The 19,033-nt window shown below is 47.9% G+C and overlaps 1 protein-coding gene across 1 annotated transcript in view; it reads left to right on the forward strand.

The window, feature by feature from the left end:
- Positions 1-19,033, forward strand: part of NXN (nucleoredoxin) — a 70,067-nt gene that overhangs the window by 32,950 nt on the left and 18,084 nt on the right. The window contains exons 2-5 of the mRNA XM_053367861.1: positions 11,291-11,408; positions 12,034-12,167; positions 12,832-12,932; positions 14,908-15,014. Coding sequence (XP_053223836.1) covers positions 11,291-11,408; positions 12,034-12,167; positions 12,832-12,932; positions 14,908-15,014 — 460 coding nt within the window. The remainder of the gene's footprint in view (positions 1-11,290; positions 11,409-12,033; positions 12,168-12,831; positions 12,933-14,907; positions 15,015-19,033) is intronic.

Consider the following 19,033-nt stretch of genomic DNA (forward strand, 5'->3'; position numbering starts at 1 on the left):
CCTCTTCTGCAACTTCGCCCTTTTTTCTTTTTTTTTGCATTCTCAGCTCTTTGCATTTTCATGCTACTGGCATCCGTTGGCTCAAATCCAGTTCCTTTTGGCCCAAAGGCGACAGCGCTTCTTACTCATTTCATTGTTCGGGACCAAGAAAGGGTGGAACTTTCCCACCTTTTTCAGGCCCTGCTGATATATTTTGATTGGCTAGATTCCAGCAAGGAATCCTGATTGGCTGGTTTCTAGCTTGGCTCCCTGATTGGCTGGTTCCTAGTTTGGCTCCCTGATTGGCTAGGAGGCTTATATAAGTGTTCTTAACTCTTGGGAAACTTCTAGTCTTGAACAGTTCTACAGGTGATGATTGCCTCTTTCTTAAATTCAGTGTGAGATTGGATCTCAACGTCTTATTGATGATGAAGCACTTGTAATGTACTTTTATCTTTCCCTTTCCCAGTTTGCAACACCCTTGTGAAGTAGGCTGCTTTGTTCTCCGTTTTACAGGCTGAAAATGGAGAAGGAAGGATACCCAGTGCATTAAATGGTACAGTCCTTCCTTGGAATTGTACCACTTCAGAATTTAAGTAGGGGATGCAGATTCCTGTTGTGCTATTCGCCTGGTGTCCTTGGGTACATTTTATTTTATTTTATTTTTGGGAACACTCAGCTAGGCTCAAGGTAAAGCAAGCAAGCAAGCAAAACAAAACAAACAAAAACAGCTGTTCTAGTTTAAATAGTGAAAAGAGAGGGAAATTACAAATTCTTTGCCATTCTGGTCACATTTCTGTGACCCAGGAGGACCAGAAGTTACTTAGAAGCACTTGGATTTCCTGATAAAATTATGTTCTGGGACTAATTAATGTCTTAATGATCCCCAAATAGCTGTGGTCAGGATAGCAAAAACATACAAAACAACTGTGATTCTTTCCCCCACGGAACAGAAGAGACTCCCTTATACAAAGTCAGACCATTGTTCCATCTAGCTCAGGGTTGTCTGCACTGACTGGCAACAGCTCTCCAGGTTTTCAGATGGGGGTGACATTCCCAGCCCTATGTGGAGATACGAGGGTTTGAATCTGGGACCTTCTCCATGCTGTATCCCTGAGCTACAGCTGTTCCCCTGGAAATGAACCAGGGTTCTAGTCCTCATGGTTCTTTATTAAAGACTGATTGATTAGGAATATTGGAAGCTGCCTTATAGTCAATCAGACCTGTGACCTTCTGTACACAAGGCAAATGCTGTTCCACTGAGCTATGTCCCTTTCCCTCAATATTCCAGTTACAGAGCCAAATCAAACTCTAAAATCCTCAGTGTGTGTGCCCCCCCCCAATAAACTTTGATGCTCTGAGTGTAGCCTGTGGGTGTTACCGGTCAGTTCCTGCCTCAGGGCTGCAGTTTCCCCCCCACTCTTCTTCCTGGTGGTAGGCCTGTCTCTTTTTGCTAGCAGGTGAGTTTGGAGCCAGCTGCGGATCCTGCCTTTTCAGAGGCCCTTTTGAGCTTGAAAGGAGGGAATGGGGATAAAGAGAAACGACGCACAGCGGGGATGAATGAACTTGCCCTACTTTGAACAAAAGCCTCCCTCGCTTACTCCCACTGTCGGATTTGAGGGAAAAGATGTTCCGTAGTGCACAAAACGCCTCCTTTGCTACGCAGTGAATTCTGATGCAGGAAGATGGTGGCCGGGAACTGCTTTGGCAAGATCAAAGCTCCGAGGGTCCAGTTCTTTTTTATATATAAAAACATTGTGTTCATAACCCCACTGTGTCTTCCAGGGTGGTGGATGTGGTTCTCTTCCTTCCCATTTTATTCTCACAACAACCCTGTGAGAAGCTGAGGCTGTGAGAAGGTGAGGCTGAGGGACAGTGAGGGGTCCAAGGTTACCCAGCAGTTTCGTGTGGCCGAGTGGGCATTTGAACTCTGGTCTCCCGGGTCTTTGAGTGCAGGGGAATCCCATAGATTGCACTGTTCCTCCAAGACACTTTTCATGTACTTCTAAACCAGAGCTCTGGTAAATTTCCTTCTTGTCTAGAGAAGGATTTGTGAGGAAACGTCACCCTGTCCTGATAAAAGCCAAGGGTGGGTGGGGATTAGACCAGAATCCCCTTCCGATGTCAGACTGTCTTTGAAAAATCCACCATAATATAATCTCTCTCTTTCAATTAACTTAAATGAAGCTTCCTCATCTTGATTCCCTTTGGAGAGGCTCTGGAGCTAAGTTGTTCCCCAGATCTTTCCTCTGCAGAGTCAGGTGGTGCTAGCCCCGCAAAGTGGGGTGTTCACCTGGGGGTCCAAAATGAGTTTGATCAGAATCCTAACTGGCCATCACCTGTTTGCTTCCATGAGAAGGGGGAACGGAAGATTTTTCCGGTTTTGAGAGAAGGAAATTTTGCTTTAAAGTGGTTGAGTACATCAGAATCACTGAGTAGATAGATAGATAGATAGATAGATGATAGATAGATAGATAGATAATGTATTTTAAAAACCACCTTTTAATAAGCTTCCTTAGACAGGAGGTGCTAACTGCTGCTATTCTTTTAAACCCAGAGCTGTTTTGACAAATCCAGATCTAGGATCCTGGGGGCCTCTGGAGTCAAGGGAACGGGCTGGGATCCAGCACGCCAGACGGTGTCTGGATGCATTCAATAGACCTTCTGGCTCCAACTGTTGCCTGCCTGCTTTTCTGCTATAGGTCGGGATTGTCAGAGCTTGCAAGAGCCTCTTTAAATCCGGAATGTACTGACTTTAATTATCTTTGGGGGGAGGGGAGGGGAACGGGGGGGGGGGGAGAGAGAGAGAGAGAGAGAGAGAGAGAGAGAGAGAATTGTAGCTTCTCCCCAATTCCTCCAGACCTGGGTATAGCATATCTGAAAATTTAAGGGGTTAGCTGTCAGTTCACCCTTGGATCTTGGGGAGTTTTGCTTCCCTGCTCTCAATCAGACCTAGGAGGATGGCTATATTTTAAAAAGTGGCCTTTGGTTGCCTGTGATAAGTACCAATTGCCTCCTAAGTAACCAGGCTAGGAATATGTTTGTAATATCTGAATGTGGGGACTTCCTTGCTGGATCAGGGAAAAGAAGTCAATCTGAATGTTCTGGAACCTTCTTCAATCTGAGGACCACATTTCTATCTGGGAAACCTTCCAAGGGCCACGTGCCAGTGGTGGGCGAGGTCAGAGGGGAAAGTGAGTGGACCAATGAAGGTAAATGTCTACCTTTGTGCCTTGGGCTACTTCCTATACACGCGCCTTCTAGGTCTGCTCCATGGCGTTTGTTTTCTTGTGTATTTAACATCCGGGGTCAGCACCTCCACACATCAGCATTGGTGACCACACACTTGAGGTGATAGATGATTTTGTCTACTCGGGTTCCACCATAACCAGCAACTTCTCTATCATTGGTGAGCTGGACAAGTGTATTGACTAGGCAACTACGGCAATAGGTCGCTTCTCCAAAAGGGTATGGAAGAATGTGATGCTGACGACCGATAGCAAGATGAAGCTCTGCTCGGCTTGCGTTTTGAGCATGCTGCTTTATGGAGGTGAGTTGTGGGCAACTTACACCCACCAGGAGCGATGCCTCAAGCCCTTCCACGTGTGCTGCGTCAGGAAGATTTTGAGCACCACAGGGCAGGACAGAAACTCAAACAAAGATGAGCTCTCCCAAGCCCAGATTCCCAACATGTTTGCAGTCCTGTCTCAGCGATGTCTACACTGGCTTGGTCATGTTCACAGAATAGAAGATGGCAGGATCCCCAAGGACACGCTTCAGGCACCTGGTCCATTGGCAGACCAACTCTGCACTACAGAAATGTCTGCAAACGTGACACAAAGGCTGGCAACATCAACCCTGCTCTGTAGGATTCCCTTGCAGACGACCACAGTGCCTGGAGATAGGCAGTCAGGTCGTGTATCTGTAGCAGTGACCGGAGGAGAAATGACTGCTGGGAGGAGCGCAGAGAGAAGAAACGCCATGGTGCATCTGCAGCAGCACAACCAGATGCCTTCCTCTGCCCCAGCTGCAGCAAAACATGTCTCTCCTATATCAGTCCCTGCAGCCACGGTGGGTGCTGCAACCTGCCAACACTTTGACTTCCACTTTTTATACGACTTGTGGGAAATGGTGTGGAAATCTTGTTTTTCAGATTAATAGGGAGGGGGGAAGAGAAGTATTTCTCCTGTAACACTTTCCAACTCGGGAGTCAATCCAGAGAAACTCAAGGCCGGGGCGTTCAGGACACACAACCCAACACACTTGTGGAACTCATGGCTGCAACATCTGGGGAACATTGCCAGGTTTAGATGGCTTTCAGAGGGGATACGGCAAAGATGGAGGAGGGGAAGCCTCATCAATGGCTACTAGTCACAATGGCTATGTGGAACCTCCCAGTTTAGGAGCAGTCTATCCCCAAATTTACCTGTTGAATCACAAATGGGGAAAGGGCTGTTGTTGCGCTCATGTCACTCTGTGAGAACAGGATGTTGGACTTCAACAGCCTCTGGGTCTGATCCAGCAATGTTATTCTTACATTATTGCCTCCCAGTTGTGGAGTCCGCAAAAGTTTTCAAGATGCTGTTTCTTTTCTGCCTTTGAGGCCCTCAGTGTGCTGCTCTGTGGTGATACTGACCTTGAGTGTAGGCCAGGCGCATTTCTTACGGACTAGAAACATTTCTCTACCTCCTCTGGAGGATTTTGTGAAGGTTGGGAAAAAGTCTAGGAAGATTCAGGGGATTGGCTTGCAAGGCTGCAGCTTGGCTTGCTGAGTCTCCAAAAAGAATTATCCACGGTACTTTTGATTCTCCTTTTCCAGCCCTCCATAAATCTCCCATTGTATCCTACCCTGGAGCGGATGCCGAAAGCCTCTGTTAAATCAGACGCAAGCGGAAAGGCCCCATTCAGCCACCTGGCCTGGCCTTCTCTCTCTCTGTGGTCTGGCTTTGGGCTTCCTAGGCATCCCTCCAAGTTGTAAGGCCAAGGTCCCCAGGGAGGGCATCTGTCAGCCGCCTGCCCTCCCCGTCTGGGCCTTCCCTCTGCGGCAGGTGGCATTAAACCCTCGCAAAGAGTCCTGCTGCAAACAGCTCATTGGGTCCAGTGAGACTCCCCTCTCTGCTTCCCAGGGACGCTGTCCTCTGCCCACCAACCCCGCTATTGTGCCCTTCCCTCCCGTAGAAGCAGCCCTGGTTGGCAACGAGCAGCCGTCACCACCTCCCCGTCCTAAGACGCCACATTCCTGCTTAATTGGCTAATGCTTTTCTGTTTACCTTTGGTTTGTTATGACAAATCGGACAGATTTTTCCTGGCGCTCGCTGCAGTGGTATCCAAACAAATCAAAAGAAAACGGTGTGTGGAGCCAAGTTCACTGTGATCCATGGAGGGGTGTGTGTGTTTGTGCATGTGTTCGGAGGAGGGGGGGGGTTTACGTCTGTTTCTTATTTTCTTCTTGTTGTTGTTTACACACCACCCTGGGTGTTTGTGATTCATGTTGTGGCTATGATCTCCGAAGCCATTTCCTGGGGGAAGACCACTTGGCTTACTTTCTCTCTGTGTTTTCCACCCGACGTGGGCAGCTTACATGCTCAGCTATGCACTTTTTATTTGCTTACTACATTCCCTCCAAGGAGCTCAAGGTGGCATACATGGTTCTCCCTGTCCTCGTTTAATCCCCAGAACGACCCTGTGAGGCAGGTTAGGCTGAGAGAGACAGTGACTGGCCCCTAAGGTCATACCCAGGGAGCTTCGTGGCCGAGTGGGGGATTTGAACCCTGGTCTCCGAGGTCCTAGTCCTACACTAACCACCTACACCACACTTGCAACCAGCTCAGAATCTGCTGTCATCCTCCTCCTCCTTAAACTGATTTCCTCCCCTCAATAGAACTGTGAGCCAGTGTGGTGTAACGGTTAGAGCGGTAGATTTGTAATCTGGGGAACCGGGTTCGTGTCTCCGCTCCTCCACATGCAGCTGCTGGGTGACCTTGGGCCAGTCATGCTTCTCTGAAGTCTCTCAGCCCTACTCACCTCACAGAGTGTTTGTTGTGGGGGTGGAAGGGAAAGGAGAATGTTAGCCTCTTTGAGACTCCTTTGGGTAGTGATAAAGCGGGATATCACATCCAAACTCCAAACCCAGCAGGAAGCAGTATGGGGGCAAAACCAGACTTCAGTTGGCTCTGCCTCTCATTGTCTCTGGCTCTGCCTACTGTTGGGCTTGAGCAGATATATAAGAAGGGTTGCCATACGTCCGGAAGTTCCCAAACATAGCCAGGATTCGGCCATCGGAAACAGTGGAAAGATTTCACTTGCAAAAAAAAGTTCAGCAACTGTGTTGTATCCAGATTTTCACTTTTTGAAATATGGCAACCCTAATACAACTGCTAGCGGATTTGCCAAGCTAAGCAAGGTTTAGTATGGTTTCAAACTGAGATTCCTGGGAGCTGTAGTTCGTAAAGGGTGCAGAGAGTGGTTAGGAGACTTCTGTTTACCTCCCAGAGCTACAGTTCCCAGCGTTTCCTGTGACGAGGGATTGATCTTTAAATCGTTCTGGGAATTGTGTCTCTACGAGGGGAGTTGGGGTGTCTCCTTGCAACTCCCAGCACCCTTAGCAAACTGCAGCTCCCAGAATCCTTTGGGGGAGCCATGGCTGTTTAAAGTGGCATCATTTAAAACATGTGTGAATGTTGCCCAAGACGCCAATCCTAGACCCTCTTGCCTGGCATGTTTAAAGGGAATGCTAGCTTGTTAAAGAGGCTGAGAGTTGTCAGGAGACCTGCACCCACCGTGTGAATGTTGCAAGTGTCCCCTCACCCTTTTTCTTTTCCGGAGTTGTTTTCTTTCCTTGTTGAAGCTGGCTGGCTCTTAATAAGCTCCCCATCCTGTTTGCCCTATCCGGGTTTTGTCAACATGCAAGATCTCTGGCCGTCTCCTCGGAGGTCTCTCTGGACACCTTGACGAGACCAAATCCGCTTTCTCCCTCCTGGCCAGTGATGGTTGCTGCAAAGAGAATTAACAGAAGAAAAGATCTGTTACCATTATGGTTAAGCTCTTACCCCCCCCAGCACAAAAAAGCCTCTTGTGAAGCTTGAAAACAGCTGAGCTTTCATTCCAAAGCAGCAAGGCACCTCTGTGCTTTCTCTCTTCCCCCCACCCCCCAAAATGTTTCTTTAAATGTTTATTTCAAAGAAAATTAGAAGCAGAAAAATCTCTTGCATCTGGGATAGTTCTGGAAATGGCTTTCTTAGTGTATGTTTTTTTAAAAGGGGGGCTCAAGGGACATGTTTGGGGAAGTAGTTGCCCCTCCCTGATACCATTTTTAAAACTTTTTTTAAAAAAAGTTTTATACATCTACAAAAAAAATACAACTTCAATATGGACGCAAAGTCAACAACAGATATATAATACAAAGGCTTAATGTATTTGAGCGAGGAAAGGGCAAGGAGGAGGGAGGAGGAAAAATAAATAGGAGCAGATGGGTTTAGGACTACAGTGTTCCCAATGATATCTGCAGCTTAGCATTCTCTTGCATTTTGTTATACCCATTTTGTGAACTACCAACACGTCCAGCATTCTGTTCTCACAGTGGCCAACCAGATGGGGTACCTCATCTGGCCTGCGGGCGAGATCCTTAATTGCACCACTGCCCTATTGTCAAACTTTTGAGGAGTGCCTGCCCGTCAAAGTTCAGAGGGCCTCTCTGCGATTGGCACTGAGAGTGATCGCCCCACCATAATATAGATGATCCCACCTGTTTGAGAGCCCAGCTTGTAAAGGAGTTATGTCTTACCTGCATCCCATATGTTGTCAGGTGTGGGACAGGTGAGTGTGTTTTGGGGGAAACGGCTTATTTAGGGCTAGAGGTTCCTAAGGCTTTTAAGCCATGGTCTGTCTGATTGCCCAAACTCTATATAATAAATATAGAGCCACATGCTATATATTTATTAATTGCATTTATGTCCCACCTGTTTGTCCAAGGAACTCATTTCATTCCCACAACAAACCTGTTGTTGTCCCAGGGTCACCCAGTGAGCTTCAGAACCGAATGGGGATTTGAACTCTGGTCTCCCAGAGCCTAGCCCAGCACTCTAACCACTGCACCACACTGGCTCTCTATAACTACGATCCGAAGCCATGGTTTCTTTACTACGGTTCAAGCTCTTGTCGGCTCCATTGCTTGTCAGGGCTGCTGTAGTCCAAAAAATCCAATGCTTTTCAGGTTGTGGGAAGCTGATATCAGTCACCAGTCACACACACACACCCTCTTTCCCCCTGCAAGACTGATACTGTCAGGATTGGACCAGCTATGAGCTGTGGTGTTTTCAGACCATCGAGCGAGGCAAGCTACAAGAGTGTTTAGCTGTTGAAGCGATCATTGTAGCTTAGCAACGGAAAGAGTTGAAGTGGGGAGAAAGACACACACCCTGTTCTCTGAGTTTTTAAAGCAATATTGGATGAGACCTTTTTTCCTTTTTAACGGGAACAGCTATTTTTTTTTAAAAAAGTGCAGGAATCTCTCCAGCCTCCAGAAAAGACGGAGTGAGAGGGATCTTGGCACCCCTCTAGTATGCTCAGGGAACAATGACGGAATAAGCCACTGGAGTTTAGGTTCTGCTGGAGGAATTCCTGCTGTCTTGTTCCCTCTCCCCCCCCCACAAAAAATTAGTCTCTGGGGAGATTATAGTGAAAATGACTCACCTTTAGGAATTTCAGCATGCCTTGTTTGGATCTTCCATTTTTACATATCTTAGGGACCAAGCTAGGGTGGCTGCTAGAGACTGACAATTTGATTTACTCTTTCCACCTTCAAAGGCAGCCCCATATACATTGCACAGCAGTAGTCTAGCCTGGAGGTTTCCAGTGCCATGAGGAGTTGCGGTCTGGTGGCACTGGATGGAGGGTTGGATAGCAGTCTACCTTCCAGGGTTGCTGTAAGAACAGCTGGGAGAATTCAGCCTGCAAGGCTGAGAGGAAATAACCACTGCTCATGTATTCTCTGCCATATTAATCATGACTAGAAAGTTGGACCATTTATCGAAAGCATTTATATGCCACTGCTTAGCCAGAAAAGCTTACAGAGCTGCTTACAAATCAGTCTAAATAACACCAGCTTGCATTCTAAAAGGATGTGACAAAAAAGGAAAAAGGGATAAGGTGAGGAGAGGAAAAAAGCAGGAAAGTTTATCCTTTGATTTCCCCTGCAGTAGTTCAAATGACACATACTTCTTTCCATCAAGGTGGTGATTCCCTTAACTTCCCCTGCCCCATGGACCACCTGAATTTTTTTTGTTCTGCCTGTTAATAACAATTGTCCTACCCTGTGCTAGATGCTGTATGTTTTGAGGTTTTTTTTTGAAAAAATATTGCTTCTTTTATTTCTCATATTTTGGTGTGTTACCATTTGAATTCCATACAGTTCAGATTGTACGTGTTATTCGTTGACACAATGCTGAATGAAGCTTGCGGGCATTGAATTGCATTGTTTGGTTGCAGCAGAGCACTTGGTTTCAGAAAGACAGCAGCTGCAGCCTCCCAACCTAGTAAGAACTTGGGTTTGATGCGACCTCAGCATCAATCCTTTTAGTGAATGGAGCAAATGTGGAGCTTATTTCCCCCACTTGATCTTCTTGGCTGCCTGGTTCCCCTTCCTTCTCCACCCTCCTCCGTCTCTTCTCTCTCCCTCTCTCTGGCAAAACTGACCTTTTTCCTCTCTTGACCCTCCTGAGATCCAGCTGCGCAGGCCCTCTCCAGCTCACTTAAGCATCTGAGCTGCTGCCACATCGCTTGACTTGCGACGGGAGGAGAAACCCGCTCGCCTGTCTCCCAGCCAAGGAAAGCTGATGCAACCCCAGCCGCCCTTCCTCTGGGTCTCAAGGGCTGCAAAGCCCGGCCAAATAAACAGAAGGCTTTAGCCGCCTTTAAGTGGACACTCCGTCCAGAGCCTTTGCAAACACATTCCGAAGCTCCTCTAAAGACTGCGGAAACTCCATAAAAAAACAACCCCTTTTGGCTCTGGAAATGTTTTAAAGTTCAGGCCTGCTGTTGTCAGGGTGAGCGGTTGGTTGAGTGAGGGCTGTGTTTTCCAGAGTAAGGCTTTCCCCGCAACCCCACCTCGCTTGAGCTCCTGCAGCTGAAGTTTTACGAGGTTGAACTGACCACCTGGCAGGGCTGTTGTCTTTGCTCATGAATCAATTCTGAACGAATCTGCACATGGCTCAAATAATCATGTTGGTGGAAGGCGAACGATTTCAAATGGTGCGTTTTTAAGTATCACCGCCATCCGACATGATAGAATCTTATGCATGGCATGGGAGAGTGGCCAGAGAACAGCTTGCACATAGTTAAACAATGGAACTTGTTGCCAGAGGAGGCAGCGATGGCCACCAGCTTGGATGGCTTTGAAAGAAGATTGAACACAAATCATGGAGGATAGGCTATTGATGGCTACTGGCTGCAAGAGCTATGATCCACTCCCATTGCTGGAGGCAGTTAGTACATGCCAGTGTGGTGTAGTGGTTAAGAGCGGTAGTCTCGTAATCTGGGGAACCGGGTTCAAGTCTCCACTCCTCCACATGCAGCTGCTGGGGGACCTTGGGCCAGTCACACTTCTTTAAAGTCTCTCAGCCCCACTCACCTCACAGAGTGTTTGTTGTGGGGGAGGAAGGGAAAGGAGAATGTTAGCTGCTTTGAGACTCCTTAAAGGGAGTGAAAGGCGGGATATCAAATCCAAACTCCTCCTCCTCCTCCTCCTCCTCCTCCTCCTCCTCCTCCTCCTCCTCCTCTTCTTCTTCTTCTTCTTCTTCTTCTTCTTCTTCTTCTTCTTCTTCTTCTCTGAATACCAGTTGCTGCCATTCATGAGTGGGGAGAGTTGTTGTGCTCAGGTTCTGCTTGTGGGCTTTCCCATTGGGGCATCTGGTTGGCCACTGTGAGAAGACTAGGTGCACCATTGGCCTGACCCAGCAGGTCTCTTCATTTGTTCTTTTTACCTTATTTTTTTAAAAATTAATTTATCATACCTGGCGCCACTTGGGACATCTAAGAAACCCAAAATAATCTGTGTGGTTTTGAATTCATTTATTGAAATCGCGCTGCTTTGAACAGTTCCGTGCACCATCTTGATTCAAAATGGCCTCTGGTTGCAACCGGAAAAGCCAGTTAGATCCCTGCCGCAAGGAGCTTACAGTCTGAGCTTTTGAACCATGAGACAGCAACTGGGAGGAGGGAGAGTGGAAGGGGCAAGAGGATTCTAAGTATAACTTCACTCCTTGCTTTTGCAGTTCATTACCACATCTCTCTCTCTTTTTTCCCCTCCCTCCAGTTGAAACTCTGGAACAAGTTCCGAGTGTCCAACATTCCCTCGCTGATATTTATAGATGCCACTACGGGAAAGGTTGTGTGCCGGAACGGCCTCTTGGTAATTCGAGATGACCCAGAAGGTAAGGCTGTGTGTTTAATGCTCTTGCTTGTCACGCCAAAGGAAATCTTTGCATCGTTGCCTCCTGTGGGTCACGGTTGCCCTTTTCTGAGAGCATGGCAGAGATTGAGGCAAGCCGATGCACTCAGGCGAACCTCACCAAAGACTTCTTGGAGGCATAGGAAGCTCCAGCTCTTCTCCTAAGAACAAAGCAAGATTCCAGTCCTCATTGTTCAGAATTACAGGCTGATTTAATTAGAATTTCAATATACTGCTTTATAAGGAGTGGTTTATCTAGCTCAGTTTTGTCTACACTGACTGGCAGCAGCTCTCCAGGGTTTGGGGCAGGGAGTCTTCCTCAGCCCCACGTGGAGATGCCATTGAGGATTAAGTGTGGACCAATTGCCTTCTCAATCTCCTGGGCCATTGTGAGGGTTTAAGCAGTGCTTGGCAACTGAACCTAGCTGCCATATTTATTTCCCACAATGCACTTTCCTGCAATGACACCAGTCTTGGGCCTGCATGATGGCAGACACCATTTTGGATTCTCTTTTTGGGGGGATACAGGTCGAGACAGATGGGGTGCTGCTGTGATGTTGTTAGTCGTTTCTCTGCTTTATGCTGTGCTCCTCCCGCTCCTGCTCCAGGTTTGGAGTTCCCTTGGGGGGCCCGGCCATTCGGCGACGTGGTTGCTGGGCCTCTCCTCCGAAATAATGGCCAGACCCAGGAGAGCAGCACCCTTGAGGGCTCCTACGTTGGCGTTTACTTCTCTGCACACTGGGTGAGCTATGCTCTTAACTTTACCACTTTGGGGGTGTGGGTGGCGAATGGAGCTCAGGGGTGCACGCGAGCATGTGCAGAGTGCCTTCCCCTTACAACTGAGTCATCACAAGCAGAGCCATGTATTGACTAACGTAGTGATGAATTATAAGTAAAGAATAATCAGTGATTGTAATGGGAAGAAGTCTATTTTTAATTAATAGCAGGGATTTTTGTATGGTTTGTGGCTCAGAAAGTTTTGTTATGATTCAGACTCCTTTTGTGAAGCAGCTGTGACTGCCAGCATCCCCCAACAATGTATATGAAGTGCATTTGGAGTGTTTTCATACAATCCTAGCATTGTAGAGTTGGAAGGAACCACAAGGGTCATCTAGTCCAACCCCTTGCAGTTCAGGAATCTTTTGCCCAGCATTTGTTAAACTCATTATTTGCATTGCACTGGCTTTACCTGTGCTGAAGGTTGTAGTCCACAGCGTTTCTTGTTTTGCAGCCTGCCTGCCTACACATACCTACTTAAGTCATTTTTGGCATGTAGAGAGCCTGATGGGGAGAAAAGCACTTGCTCCCAGTTGACCAAACCCTTTTCCCATAGGCAATTCCCACTCGCCATGAGGCAGCCTGTGTAATAGTAATGTACAACCTTCCCCATGCTATTTCTTTTGCAGTGCCCACCCTGCAGAAGCCTCACCCGGGTACTAGTGGAATCCTATCGTAAGATCAAGGAATCCGGTCATAAATTCGAGATCGTCTTTGTCAGCGCAGACAGGTAAGAGCTGCCTCTCTGCCATTGGAACCAGCTCCTGCTACGCTTGGTGGGGAAGGGACAGGACATGGAAATGAAAGGTGATTGGCTATTGGCCAGTCAGAATGGATTGGCAGGTGGTCCATGGCACTGGGGAAGCGGGTGCCAGAAGCAGGCGGGACAGGAGCAGGGGCTGTATGTCATTAGCGGAGCTCTGAGTGTGGAATCAAGCATTCTGAGAGCCTCAGCTTTTGGTTTTCTTAAAGCACAGTTTCTAGTCCCTAGGATCGAGTTCAAAGGTGCATGTGACCCGTTGCCTGGTGAAATGTTAAGTTACAGAGCTCTGGACCTTGACACATAAGCACTTGCATACATATTTTCCCAGGCTTGTTACCTGTTGGAGGGGTTCTGTGCCCTCACTACAGAGGTGCCAAAGTTTAGTTCCTAGAAGGTAATCAGGGATTGGTAAGGCAGGCATGGAGAGAGAGAGAGAGAGAGAGAGAGAGAGAGAGAGAGAGAGAGAGAGAGAGAGAGAGAGAGAGAGAGAGAATTTGAGAGCAGAGCCAGAAACACCAGAGGAAGAGCCTGCAGAGCAAGGGAAGCACCAGGAGGGTAAAGGGACCCCTGACCATTAGGTCCAGTCGTGGCCGACTCTGGGGTTGCAACGCTCATCTCGCTTTATTGGCCGAGGGAGCCGGCGTACAGCTTCCGGGTCATGTGGCCAGCATGACTAAGCCGCTTCTGGCAAACCAGAGCAGCGCACCGAAACACCGTTTACCTTCCCGCCGGATCGGTCCCTATTTATCTACTTGCACTTTGACGTGCTTTCGAACTGCTAGGTTGGCAGGAACTGGGACCGAGCAACGAGAGCTCACCCTGTCGCGGGGATTCAAACCGCCGACCTTCTGATTGGGAAGTCCTAGGCTCTGTGGTTTAACCCACAGCGCCACCCGCGTCCCATCAGGAGGGTAGTCAGGAGCAAAGGAAGGGATGGAATCTAATGCAACAAATGGCTCTCAGCTACAGATTAACAAAACCCATCCACAGTAAAAGGAATTCAAAGGCAGCAACTGATATCAGTAAAGTTGAGTGTCCTTTTCCAACGAGTTGCAGTGTAGCTTTGAGATCAGGGGTCCTGCTCAGCTCCTGGCGTTTGGATCCAAACTCAGCAGACAACCTTAGCACTACATTTCCATTGTGCAAGGCTATTCTCTGGTGGCCTCTTCCTGTGGCTTTTAGAATCCCTGTGGCACCTCCTAGGCAGCATTTTTATATATCCTGCAATTTTACAGACAGTGGGGTTTTTTTTTAGAAACTCTGCATCCCATTCACCCCTGCCTTATTTATATATACAGTATATGAAGAAGAGCAAGTTTCTAGTCCTCATTACAGTGGGGAAAGTACACTTGGGGTCGGGGAACCATTGTTGGAGTGTCTGGCCCCAGAGTGATGGATGGATAAGTTTCCTTAGTATCAACCTTAATATGGTTGTTAAAAGTAAAGGGACCCCTGACCATTAGGTCCAGTTGTAACCGACTCTGGGGTTGCGGCGCTCATCTCACTTTATTGGCCGAGGGAGCCGGCGCACACCTTCCGGGTCATGTGGCCAGCATGACTAAGCCGCTTCTGGCGAACCAGAGCAGCGCACGGAAACACCATTTACCTTCCCGCCGGAGTGGTACCTATTTATCTACTTGCACTTTGAGGTGCTTTTGAACTGCTAGGTTGGCAGGAGAATATGGTTGTTACGCTTTTATAAATCATAGGGTGCACACAGTTGCCATGCCTTGCCGCCTGGCCGCCCCCTGTGCCATATCCACAGCACTGATCAGCTTCATCCCCCTTCGCAAAGAGCACATTTCACAACAGCAGCCCTGTGAAGGCTACTGCAACCAGACTGCTTTTGTCCGCTGCAGTCCAGACCTCGTTCCGCACTGCAGTGTTGGTGTTCCACCTGGAAAGGGTAAAAGGCTGCCTCCTTTTGCTTTGCCCCCTCCAGGTCAGAGGAGTCATTCAAGCAGTATTTCAGCGAGATGCCCTGGCTAGCCGTCCCGTATGCTGATGATTCTCGGCGCTCACGTCTCAACCGGCTCTACGGCATCCAAGGTGGGACAAAAACCCTCTTCAAAAACTAACGTTCCTAGGATTGCATGTGTCGTGCATAACATACTTGTGGCCCTTGCTAGAAGAGGTAGTGCCAAAACAAAAAGGTCATTGATTAGGTTTAGTATTGATGTGTAATGTTTATGTTTCCTTATATCCCAGTTATTGGGATATTTGTGTAAAACTCTTATAAAATGTTTACTTGTATGAAATTCTTATAAACGTCTTAAAGTAAAAAAACAAAAACCAACCCTCAACTTGGTCCCAGATTCGATTTCCCACATTTCCTGGAAGGGCTGGGAAGGTGTCCCAGTCTGGAATCCTTGAGAGCTGCTGCCAGTTAGTGTCGACATTATTGAGAATAGATGGACTGATGGTCTGACTCAGTAGAAGGCAGCATCTTACATTCTGTGCATTCCTCGCCTCCTTCTCCTCCTTCTTCTTTTAACTCTGTCCAAGAGGGAGGTTTTCTCGGATCTACCTTTTGCCTAGCTTTTGTCATTTGCTCGTTTCCCTTTGTCATTTTCACCGCTGTGCCCTGCTGATGACCTTAGGAGATTTCTAAGGAAGCATGAAATAGTTAATGATAAACACTCAAAACCAATACACCCCTGCCAAGAACCAAAAGACACTGAACAATGATTTAACCATTTAAAAAAAATGCTACATGGGCTATCAACAGAATTTTTGAATTCAGCTTAAGGAACCTTTGATCTTGGGGGTGGGTGGAATTTAAAGGTTCAAAGAATATGCAAAAGTACCTAACTCTGTTAAACACCTGAATTGTAAACATTTCAATAAATAACGAGGGGATAGCAATACCTGTGGTAAATAATAATAATAATAATAATAATAATAATAATAATATGCTGCCCATCTGACTGGGTAGCCACTCCAATCAGCTCCCAGTAAAATATTAAAAACATAATAAAACATCAACCATTAAAAACTTCCCTTCAGATGTCTTCTATTTAATAACAATATTAATGTTGTATGTACTTATACTTGCCAAATCTCTGGGCTCAATGTTGTTGTCACTCCATAGAGGTGGAGTGGGGAACTTCGGGTTTGGGTTTGAGATGTGGCTCTTGAGGTTTCTCCATCTGGCCCTCTGGACACCCCTCAGGCCACACCCTTCACCCAGCCTTTCTTCGTACCCTCCTTGAATATTATTGCCTGCCCTGGGAAAGTGTCGTTGAACACTGATTCATGCCTCTTTCTTCCTTGGATGAATGAAAGAGCGAACGTTTGCATTCACATTTGTTGCTCCACCCACTTCATCTCTGGCCCCACCCACTATTGACAGGTGACCTGTGGAAGAGAAAGCAGAAAAAAGCTCCTTCACTTATCTTTTTGAGTGATCAAGAAAGGGAGAGGAAGGGGTGCGGCTATGCAAATTAGGGCAACCTTCTGACTCTACGGCTCCCATTAAGGGACAAAAGAACGGGCTGTGGCTTTGCATGGCTAGGGAGGCACGCAAGTCCTCTTTTTCTCGGCCCACCCAAAAGTAAACTGGAGCTATTTGGAGTAGATTTGGGCCCGTGTTAGACAAGGCTGGTGGGAGCTGTACAGGCGACTCCCCACTTAACGCAGAGGTAACGTTCAGGGGTCCTGCGTGCATAAGTGAAATTGTGTAAAGTGGGGCGCACCCCCCCCCAACAACCCCAATTGCTGCTCTCTCTTCAATCCATACCAAAAGTACTGTATCCGAAAACATCCACAACTAGAATTGGGGTCATCTAGAAGCCACACAGCAAGACGACTGCTGCGCTGCCCCCCACATCACTTGTTAGTTGGGGAGGCTGAGCAGCATAAACAAAGCCCCTCTGTGCCTCCAGTCTCTTCAAGGCTTCCTCCGCCTTCACTGATGTCCTCTTTGGGCTCCAAGGAGGATTTCCTCATGAATCACGAGGACTCTCCAGCTCTCTCCTGCCATTTCTGGGTTCGAATGGAGTTGTTTAATTATTTTCCAGCACTGCACATGAGTTGTTTGCGCGTAAGTAGGGGGGACACCTTCAGCCCCAAACATGGCTGTGAGTCCAAAGCACCTGGCAGGGGCACCAGGCTAAGGAAGGCTATGCTAGAGATGTTCCAAGCTGGCTGCGTGTGTCTGCTTCTGTTTTCCTTCCTGAGTAGGGAAATGACAGGCTTTCTTGTTCCTCTGGCCTTGTGCCCTGGAGGTGGTTTGTGCTTTAACTTTAATTTTTTTCTGCCAAAAGGAAAAAGAAAATCAAATCTGCAGGAGGAAATTGTACACAGACCCCGAGAGCTTAATTTGGGGAGTGTCTGAAAGCTCCCATTCACAGCGCTGGGGAAGGGAGGGCTCCACCCTCATCCCTACAAGCCCCTGACCTTGGGAAGGGCTGTAGCTCACCGATAGAGCATGTGGTTGTGCAGGCTGAAAGCCACCAGTTCTGCATCTGACATAAAAAGGTAAAGGTACCCCTGCCCGTACGGGCCAGTCTAGACAGACTCTGGGGTTGTGCGCCCATCTCACTCAAGAGGCCAGGGGCCAGCGCTGTCCGGAGACACTTCCGGGTCACGTGGCCAGCGTGACATCGCTGCTCTGGCGAGCCAGAGCCGCACACGGAAACGCCGTTTACCTTCCCGCTAGTAAGCGGTCCCTATTTATCTACTTGCACCCGGGAGTGCTTTCGAACTGCTAGGTTGGCAGGCGCTGGGACCGAACAACGGGAGCGCACCCCGCAGCGGGGATTCGAACCGCCGACCTTTCGATCGGCAAGCCCTAGGCGCTGAGGCTTTTACCCACAGCGCCACCCGCGTCCCAGCACCATCTCCCTTTAAAAGAATCAGGTGGCAGGTGGTGGGTTAAAGACCCTTCTCTCTCTGAGACCCTGAGGAGCCATTGCTAGTTGCTGTAGACTTTGGGGGGGGGGGATAGACCACCATGTTGGAACTACAACTCCCAGCATTCCTCTCTGTTGGCCAAGCTGCCTGGGGCTGATGGGAGTTGGAGTCCAATAACATCTAGAGAGAATCTTGAGCTAGATGGGTCTGTGATTTGACTCTGTAGAAGGTCACTTTCTAGGTTCCTATGTTCAGGGTTCCCTGTTGCCAAAAGAATTGCAAAAAGGGGAACTTTTTCAGCCTGAGGGCCACCTTGCTTTCTGGACAAGCTTCTGGGTGCCGTGTGCCAGTGGGAGGCAGAGCCAGAGGGGAAAGTGGGTGGAACAACAAATAAAAATTTTTCCACAGTGGGTTAGTTTATAGACACCCACCCCTCTTAAATTCTCCATCCAAGCAAGCAAAGAGGCGTGTTCAGAGTTCAATGGCACATTCTCAGCACAGCAAAAATACTGAACCAGGCGCAGTGAGCGCTGTGACGTGTGAGGGAGACCCAAGGGCCAGATAGAGAGGTCTGGAGGGTCTCATTCATTCCCTGAAAATAAGATTAGTCAGAGTTCTTTTGCCTTTTGCTAGAACCCAAACATCTACCAACCTGAAGCCAGGTGTGAAGTAGATGAAATGAAAGACTTCGGCTTGCCTCCAGCTACGTTTTACTTTGAGTAGACCCAATGAGATTAATGGGCCCAAGTGTATAATGTCCATTATCTTCAGTGGGTCTGCTCTAAAAACATAGCTGGCTTTGTGCCAAGTGGTACTGAATGCTTCATGTTCCCTAGGCTTTTCTCATCTCTAATGGAGCTGAAATTATTACTATTATTTATTATTACATGGTTCTCACCATTTAATTCTCACAATGACCCTCCAAGGGAAGCTAGCCTGAGAGACTGCGCATGGCCCATTTTCACCCAGTGAGAGTTTCAAGGCTGAGCAGGGATTAGAGACCCAGTTTCCCTCAGGTCCTAGTCCATGACACCGTCATTGGCTTCCTCCTTCTTCCAGATCAGGGTATCGTGCAGAGTGGCAGCACTTAGACTCCTCAGCAGATCTGAGCTTTGCTATGCTCCTGTGTGCCTTTAACTCTTTTTTTCAATTTGCTTTTCCTCTCAGCACACAGTTTGGGGATTTATTTCCCTCTCCCTGCGTGTCGAATCATC

Source organism: Podarcis raffonei, chromosome 15 (assembly GCF_027172205.1).
Source record: "Podarcis raffonei isolate rPodRaf1 chromosome 15, rPodRaf1.pri, whole genome shotgun sequence".
NCBI classification, from domain to species: domain Eukaryota; kingdom Metazoa; phylum Chordata; class Lepidosauria; order Squamata; family Lacertidae; genus Podarcis; species Podarcis raffonei.